Raw genomic sequence first — 8985 nt, forward strand, 5'->3', positions numbered from 1 at the left:
GGATCCTGCAAGCAAATATACAGGCAGTCCTGGGTTGTGAGCAGATTTCATTCTGGAGTCTGTTCACAAGTTGATTTGGATGCAAATCAGAACTCAATTCAGGATAGTATACAGGGGCTGGTAATAAGTACCGGAAATATTTGTAGGGTAGATTGTTAAAATTAAATCTTTAATTGCGATTGCGTTTGTAAGTTAGATGTTTGTAAATCAGGGACCCTCTGTACCAAATTATATAGTGTTTCCAGCACAAAACAGCCTGTTTAACCAAGCAATCTATGTTGGTCATTACACTCCACTTGAGCTACTTCTCTTCATCTCACCCTATCAGTATAAGTTAGTATGAAAGGAAGTACTATTCCATTGTCTGTGCAAAATCCTTTGTTTCAATTTCATGACTAACTCAGCAAAGATCCAAATTTGCCCAAAATCTGGGGACATTTGGGTAGTCATGGTGAAACAATCTGATTGGTCATCATCAGAGACAGCCACTCAAACATACCTGCCATGCGTCTGCAAGTTCTCAAGTCACACTATTAAAGGTTTAGTAAAAGGGGACGTGGTGGGGTAGTGGTAATGTCCCAAGATTAGTAACCCAGAGATTCAGGTGAATGTGCTGGGGCATGGGTTCAAATCCTACCACAGCAGATGGTGGAACTTAAATTCAATTGAAAGCAAGTCTCTGCGATGGTGACCATAAAACCATCATTGATTGTCAAAAAAGGCTCATCTGATTCACTCAGGTCCTTTAGGGAAGGAAATCTGCCATCTGTACCTGGTCTGACTCTAGACCCACAGCAATGTGGCTGACTCTTAACTGCCCTCTGAAATGGCTGAGGCAACCCCTCAGTTCATGGACAATTAGGGATAGACAGCAAATCCTGGCCTTTCCAGTGATGCCCACACCCCATCCAAGAGAAAAAAGAAATAAGAAGCCCATCTAAATAAGGGCTTTCTGAGATCTCAGTGTTGCTCCAGCTCTGGTTTTCATTAACACTACCTTTGATGAAAGAAGATGATCCATTCACAAAGGAAGAAAAGTTGGAATGGTGTGAATTGATAAGGTTATCCCGCAAGCAAAACATTTTAATAGATTTGTTTTGAGGAAATAAGCCTATATGAAGTGAACTTGATATGTAGCCTCCAAGTTCACTTTTATAATCTCTTAAAAGGAAATATGCAAAAAGATTGAAAGTCAGTGCTACATTGACAAGGTGAAGGGCCCTTGTGATAGTATCCCTACCTCTGAGCCACAAGACCTAGGTTCAAATCCCACTTGCTCCAGAGCTGCGCAATAACATCTCTGGATGAGTTCATTAGAAAATATCTACTTGAGAAGATGGTTATTGAAAGATTTTTGTAGTCAATTGGTGCCAATTATTGAGAACACCTCAATCATTTCCAACTGAACCCTGAGTGTAATGTTCCTTTGAATTATTTTCAGTTGAGAAGTAATTGTTACCAAAGTCATTCTCTCAGAACAGAACCAGCCTAAAATGTGATCTCTTTTCCTCACTCTCCACAAAGACTGCCTGACCTGCTGAGCTTTTCCAGCACTTTCTGATCTCACTGAGCACACTCTGATTCAGAAAGTCGCATTTTTGTCAGTTTTGTTTTTTCCTCCTTTGCCTGTATTTATTTGCTCACACATACCACAAAAATTGCAAAACAAAACCCAGTTTAAATACATCCCAGTGAAGGCAGAGGGAATATAAGGTCAATGTGATGCACAGATTTGTGAGCAGGAAGATGAAGGGAACGTTATGTTGATTTGGAATACTTTGCCTAAAGGAGTGGTAGGAGCAGATTCAGTAATAACCTTCAGAATGGAATTGGATAGAAATGTGAAACAGATGGAATTATAGGGCTGAGGGATTAATAGGAGAGCTCTTTCAAACTTCTGACACAGGCATAGAGACTGAATGGCTTCTGTCTGTGCTGTATCATTCTGTGGGTCCATAACCATTGATAATATCTCTCTTCCCTGTGCAAGACCACCCACCATTGCCTAACCCACGAGTATACGAGAGTTTTACTGTGAATGACAGGGAGAGTCCATCTTCGATTGAATTCTGCTCTCCACCACACTCTGCTCTGTTGGAAACTCTCCTTCCCAAGCAACGAGCCTGGCCAAGAATTTGATAGACTCAGAGTCGCAATCCACACCTTACTACTGTTGGGAATCTGACATGTGTCCACATCGGCAAATCTGTTAAATCTCTCCAACGAAATTCAGGTACAGAGAAGGAACAGACAGAAAGACAACACTGAACCATAGTTTTACAGTATTAACATGATTTGCTATGAAAAGCATGACCTACTGGTTCACCTAGAGGCCCAGGGAGTCCAATCTCAGCACTGTCATCTCCTGGATAACCCTACAAATGAGAGAAAAAGGGACACAGACTGAGGTTAGTGATAACTCATAGCAAACAGGTAGGATCTGTGCTACATAGACGAAAACCACCTTTGACTTTCTATTAAAAGTTATTGTGATTTTGACTGAGAACATCAGGCTTAATTGGGCACAGCCCCAGTCAGTGCATAATGCTGCAGTGTAGGCTGTAGTATAAGACACTTAGTACCTGAAAGACTTAACTGACATCAAGAGATATGATCAGTCCCTTCAGGATGAGAAAGGACTGTTCCTCGGAAGGGCTTACCAGTTCTCATGTGTTGTTCTCATGGTAATGTGTACTTTTTTCAATTCATTTGCAGGATGTGGACATCACTGGCTGGGCCCATATTTAATGCCCATCCCTAGTTGTCCTTGAGAAGGTGTGGGTGAGCTGCCTTCTTGAACTGCTGTAGATTGACCCACAAAGCCCTTAGGGAGGGAATTCCAGGGTTTTGACCCAGCAACAGTGAGGGAACGGTGATATATTTCCAAGTTAGGATGGTGAGTGGGTTGGAGGGGATCTTGCAGCTGGTGGTGTTCTTAAGTGGAGTCTGATGGAGACTATAATATATCTATCTCAATGTCATGTAACTTGCCTTGAATTACAATGTAATCAGCATTTACTGAGCCAATCTTCAGCCAAAGATTTTGTGTGGGCATCCTTCGCCTCATGATACCAGTCTTAGACCAATACCAAGATGAAAGATTGCTGTCAGGAAGTCTCGCTAAGGTTTCCCCACCATCCTATTATAGTAAGTTTGCTGCTGAAATCAGACCATCAGCTGGCTCAGGTAAGAGCTTCAGCAGATCTCTGGGCTCCTACAATTGGACAGTCCCAGGTACCTCTGCTGTATTAATGGCAGCTGTGCTCTCCACTATTTGGGCTCTAAGCTCAAAAATTCCAAGAATTTCTGAATCTCCATGTTCTCCCACAGGGTTATGAGTCTTTGGAACTCATTGCCACAGAGACCTGTGGGGGCAGAGTCCTTGTGTAGATTTAAGGCTGAATAAGTTCTTGATCAGTCGGGGAGTCCAGGATTACGGGGAAAATGCAGGAGAGTGGCCCTGAGGAGTGTGGGATCAGCAATGATCCTATTGAGTGGCAGGATGGGCTCGAGAGGCGTGTTTCTTATGGCCTTATGGTCCTCCAGGCTCTCGAAAGCTCTCATTCGTCCTTTAGGATGCTTCTTGAAGCCAATCTATTTGAGCCTGTTTTGACCAGTCACTGTTACTTCTCCTTACATGATCCAGTGTCAAATTTCATTTCATTTTCATTCCTGAGAAGTGATTTATGATGTTCTGCTACATTAAAGGCAATCTATAAAGGCGAGTTTTGTTATGATCCCAGCTGTTCACAATAATGGGAAAAGAGCCAGATTCCAGAATGAAACCTGGCTCAATAGCAGAGAAGTTTTACTTTTCTCTGTTGTTCACCATGGGGGAGGGACGGTCAGTCACTCAACAAATTCACAAGAGGCTGCCAATGTACTTTCAACAAAAGAATAGAAATGCTTTTCTTTCATAAAAATCATGAGCCATATTACATCAGACATCACAACAGCTATTGGAATAAACTCATGACGAATATCAGAAAGAAAGATTCAAGCTTTTTAGCCCCAGAATGAGTTTGGATGCCTCAGGTTTCCTCCATAGTGGAATGTATATGGGGTTGAGTTCTATGTGTTTATTAATGGCTATTTTTATTAATTATTATTTATTATTAATGGGTTCCTTAAACTCACATCTTCAACAACATTGTAGGATGTCTTTCCTCCCTGACACCGCTACAGCGTTCTGCTTCCAAAGTTACTCTCTAAGTAAGTTAGGGCTTCTTTCTTTCCACCCTGACTGCTGTGGACACCACTGAACTACAGCACCTCTGCCTGCTCCAGACCTTTTCATTCAGAATGAACTTGTGACTGTGTTCCTCTCCCTCTCCCTCTGGGTTTTAAAACTCAAGTTAGCGAACCTGACTTCCCCAAGTGGCTTGTTTTCACTTATTGAAAGTCACAGGATTTCTTGAAAATGCTCTTTTTAGAACCCACTGTTCAAAATTGCTTTCTGAACTTGGTTAAAAAAAAGCACGCCAGACCTTAATATAACCAAAAATAAAATTCAATTTTTTCCTCCATGGCACAACTTGTTTCCAAGTAAAAATTTATTACAATCCTTTACCATACTTGTGGGAGATTAATGAAAATTAGGAAGTTAAACTCAAAAATTCAAACAGCTGAGCAAAATGTTTAATTTTCTGCTAGAAATCCTTTCAGAGTACGAACGTTCAGCAAGTGGGACACAATCTTGACAATGCTGACTGCTAACACAACGCTAAAGAGTTACCTTCTCCCCCTTTGGTCCTGGGGGTCCTTGAGGTCCCAATGGCCCTTGATGACCCTGGAAGAAAAACACATTGTCTGTTTCGAGGATTTCTGTGACCAGGCTAAATAAAAGCTAACTGAATGTCCACAACGATCCAGGACTGAGACTCACTCAGCTGAAGAGTGGTAAGGACTAATTCCGTCTAGTGAGAACTAGTAATGTTTGAAGTTGGTGTGGAGAACGCCACCTACAGGAGGAAGGGAGGAGTTCACCACCTAGAGGAGGAAGGGGCAGCCTGGTGGCTCAGTGGTTAGCACTGCTGCCTCACAGCGCCAGGGACTCAGGTTCACTTCCACCCTTGGGCGCCTGTCTGTGTGGTGTTTGCACATTCTCCTCGTGTCTGTATGGGTTTCCTCCGGGTGCTCCCGTTTCCTCCCACAGTCCAAAGATGTGCAGGTTAGGTGGATTGGCCATCCTAAATTGCCCATAGTGTTCAAGGATATGTATGGCTCAGTGGATTAGGTATGGGAAATGCAGGGTCACAGGGAGTGGGTAGGAGGGCGAGTGTGGGTGGGATGCTCTTTGGAGAGTTGATGTGGACTCAATGGGCCGAATAGTCTGTTTCCACACTGTATGGATTCTGTGGAGGAATTACCACCTGCAGTACCACAAAGAGCTGTTAAACTTGCAGTAATCTCCCAGTCTCATTTTAATCACCCTAGTTTATGAGAGGGAATGGGGTAGATGGGAAGGGGAAACTCCTGCCATTGCTGACAATGGAATTTAAAATCAAGACAGATCTGGAATTAAGAAACTCATAAAAACCCATCGGGTTCACACATGTCCTTTAGGGAAGGAAACTGCCATCCTTACCTGGTCTGGCCTACATGTGACTCCAGACCCACAACATTGTAGTTGACTTTTAACTGCCCTCTGGACAATTTGAGATGGGCAGTAAATGCTGCCTAGCCAGCAACACCCTCATCCCATGAATGAATTTAATAAAGGCATCACTTTGGAGAGTGTATAAAGCTTTTTCAGGATGTTGCCAGAGATTAATAAAATCGCATGAATGGTATAGTTAAGGTCGAAGGTAAAAATTGATTGGTCTTTAAGCAGTTATAAAAAGGATTGTCCCTTGACCATCGAGGGTTCGGTGTGGAGAGCGTTGCAAACAGCAGGCCTGTGAAGTTGGAGGTTAAAGCCATTGATGGACACTCTAGTTTCTGCAGCATTGAGCATTCGAGGTGTACACAGGGTGTGTCAGATTGCTGCCTTTATGGGCTTGGCGAGGGTATAACTAGTCAAGTTGATGTGGTTTACTGGGTTTTCAGTCAGCTTTTGGTAAGGTCCAACATAAGAGATCAGCATGTACACCTTGGAAGCAGTTCAGAGAAGGTTTACTGGACTAATCCCTGGAATGAGCCAATTGCCTTAAGAGGAAAGGTTAGACAGGCCAGGACCTACGGCCCAACAAACTTGTGCCGACACATGACTCCTTTCTAAATAAAAATTCTTTGACTCTACTTGGTCTGTTCCCCTATTCCCAGCCTGTTATATGTCTGTCAAGATGCCTGTTAAAGGTTGCTATTGCATCTGCCTCCATCTCCTCCTCTGGCAGCATTTACCACCCTCTGTGAAAAAAACCTGACCCGTATGTCTCCTTTAAACCTACTCCCTTTTGCCTTAAACCTATGTCCCATAGGCATTGACATTTCTACCCTGGGAAAGATACTCTGACTGTCCATTCTGTAAATCCTTCCATAAATAAGGAGACCAAAACTGCACAGTGTTCGAGTCATGGTCTCACCAATGCCCTGTCTCATTGAAGAATAACATCCTCACTTTTACACTCAATTCCTCTCATAATAAAGGGTACCATCTTATTAGCCTTCTTAATTACAAGTTGTTACTACATACTACCAGTTTGTCACCCATGTACCAGAATATCCCAATTCCTTTGAAACCTCCTTATGTTTTTACTGTTTTTGGACAATAATGTAAAAACTGCCTAAAAACCATCATATCAGAGAATCTTATCTCATGGGAGAAGGCCATGTGGCCTATCAAGGCTGCGTTATCTTTTTCAAACAGAAAACTAGCTGGGTCCATTCCCTTAGATCTTTCCCCATCTCCCTTCAAATTTACCTTCCAGTGTCTGTCCAATTCACTTGTGAAGGGAATCCTCAAATATCCATCACGCCCTCAGAGAGGGACCAGTCACTAATTAATACTAACCAGATATCCAAATACCAACTGCTCATTGTACAATCGTTTTCCTCATGTAACCTCTGCTTCTTTAAGTCTTAAATCTGACTTCATGTTTTGGAAAAATTCTCCCAAGTCTCCTCTTAGCCTTCGCTATTCTGATGTCCAAACTATAAATAAAGCCTCTGGAAATCTCTGTTACAGAAAGTGGTCAAGGCTAAAACATTGAATGTTTTCAGGAAGGAGTTAGATATAGTTCTTAGGCCCAATGAGATCAAAGGGTATGGGGTGAAAGTAGGATTAGGGGATTGAGTTGGATGATCAACCATGATCATATTGAATAACAGAGCAGGCTCAAAGGGCTGAATGGCCTATTCCTGGTGTTATTTTCTATGCTTTTATTTGAACCAACACTGCCGTACTTTGATTTAAAAGACCAAATATTAAAGCCGTGTGTGTGTCAGAAAAGTGCATTTTTGACCTACAGCACACGAATACCCCCACCTTTACTGTCAAAATCCAACAGTAGGGTTATGTAAATCTAAGGAATGGAATGAGAAATTAATCAAACTTGAACTGGAACAAACAGAAAGTCCCTGGTTACAACTGGTTATCAAGTGTGGAATGCGCCATGTTATTCTTCACTGATCATAATCAAATTTTAATAAGTAAAATGCATCATTTGTTTAAATTCATGGATATAGTTCTCCAAAAGTGCATGGGGGATATTCCTGTATTTATTGCAGTTTGCAAATTTGGATTTTTAGTTCAGATTCCAGGAGTCAGACACTGATTATCTAGCTCCCAGGGTTTATGTCACAGTCTCCAGTGTTCTGTCGACTTGCAATGGATTTAGATAATTTGGTAAAACAGGATAGAGGCCTGGGGTTCTGTGATTCAAATAAAAGACCACTCCAAACAACCAAATTATGCAGGACATGGCCAGTCAGCCTCCCAAGTCTGTCAGTGAGATGATGGGTGATCTATATCTCAAACCCCATTCCTTTAGCTCGGTACTGTATTAGTACCTTGGTCCTAGCAACAGAAGAGAATTGGCTTCAGATTGAAAAATGACCAACCTGCAAGAAACATTGTGGAAGGCAATTTTATACTTCTCCCACCCTTTAGAATATAGAACAGTACAGCACAGTACAGGCCATTCAGCCCGCGATGTTGTGCCAACCTATTATCCTACTCTAACCTGCACACTCTTCATTTAGGTCACAAGGTTTTTTTTATTTATTTCTGGGAGATGGCTGTCAATGTGATTTATTGCCCATCCCTAGCTGCCCCTTGAGAAGGTGATGGTGAGCTGCCTTCTTGAGCCCCCTGCAGTCCATGTGCTGTGGGTTGACCCACAATGTCCTAATGGCGGGAATTCCAGGATTTTGACCCAGTGACAGTGAAGCAACGGCGATATATTTCCAAGTCAGGATGGTGAGTGGCTTGGAGGGGAGTTTGTAAGGGGTGGTGCTTCTAATTTCTCTTCTGAGTGGCCTGGTTCTGATTTTAACACATGTCCCCTGTTCCTTACAGCCCTCCACCCTCATCATCCGAACAAGAAACATTCTCTCCCTCCAGCTTTTTGATTCTTTTCAAGGTCCTATAAACCTTGCAGTAATCATCCTTTGTCCTCCTAAATTACAGGGAATCCAAGCCTAGTTGATGCAACTCTCTACTGAGAAGTTAACCTTTAGTGTCCCAATGACACTGAGGTATTGGTACTTCACTCTCTACAAGGGTAAACTTTCCAAATGGAAAAAATACTGCTTGGTGTTTGCTGATGATCAATGATGAATGTTTTTAGCCTGGATCGATATTCACTTACCGGATATCCCACAAGTCCTGGCTCTCCAATTGGTCCCATTAAACCAGGAGGACCCTGTACAGATAGAAATAATTACTCTGCAGGAATAAAGATGTTGGATCAATGCATGATACAAATCATTGCTCCAAGCCAATACAATTCAACGTCATTCAGTCAAGCAGTGCTCAATCACAGGATCTCTCTGTGCTCTGGCCAACACTGACCCCACAGGATCTCCCCTGTGCCCTGCCAACAG

General features: G+C 42.5%; 1 protein-coding gene across 1 annotated transcript in view; it reads right to left on the reverse strand.

The window, feature by feature from the left end:
• The window catches only part of LOC109924952 (guanine nucleotide exchange factor VAV3-like), a 203142-nt gene that overhangs the window by 133377 nt on the left and 60780 nt on the right, over positions 1–8985 (reverse strand). The window contains exons 19-21 of the mRNA XM_048601574.1: positions 8751–8804; positions 4736–4789; positions 2319–2375 (exon numbers count right to left, since the gene is read on the reverse strand). Of these exons, the coding sequence (XP_048457531.1) occupies positions 2319–2375; positions 4736–4789; positions 8751–8804 (165 nt within the window). The remainder of the gene's footprint in view (positions 1–2318; positions 2376–4735; positions 4790–8750; positions 8805–8985) is intronic.

The sequence above is a fragment of the Rhincodon typus genome, chromosome 10 (genome assembly GCF_021869965.1).
Source record: "Rhincodon typus isolate 14 chromosome 10, sRhiTyp1.1, whole genome shotgun sequence".
In the NCBI taxonomy this organism is placed as follows: Eukaryota; Metazoa; Chordata; class Chondrichthyes; order Orectolobiformes; family Rhincodontidae; genus Rhincodon; species Rhincodon typus.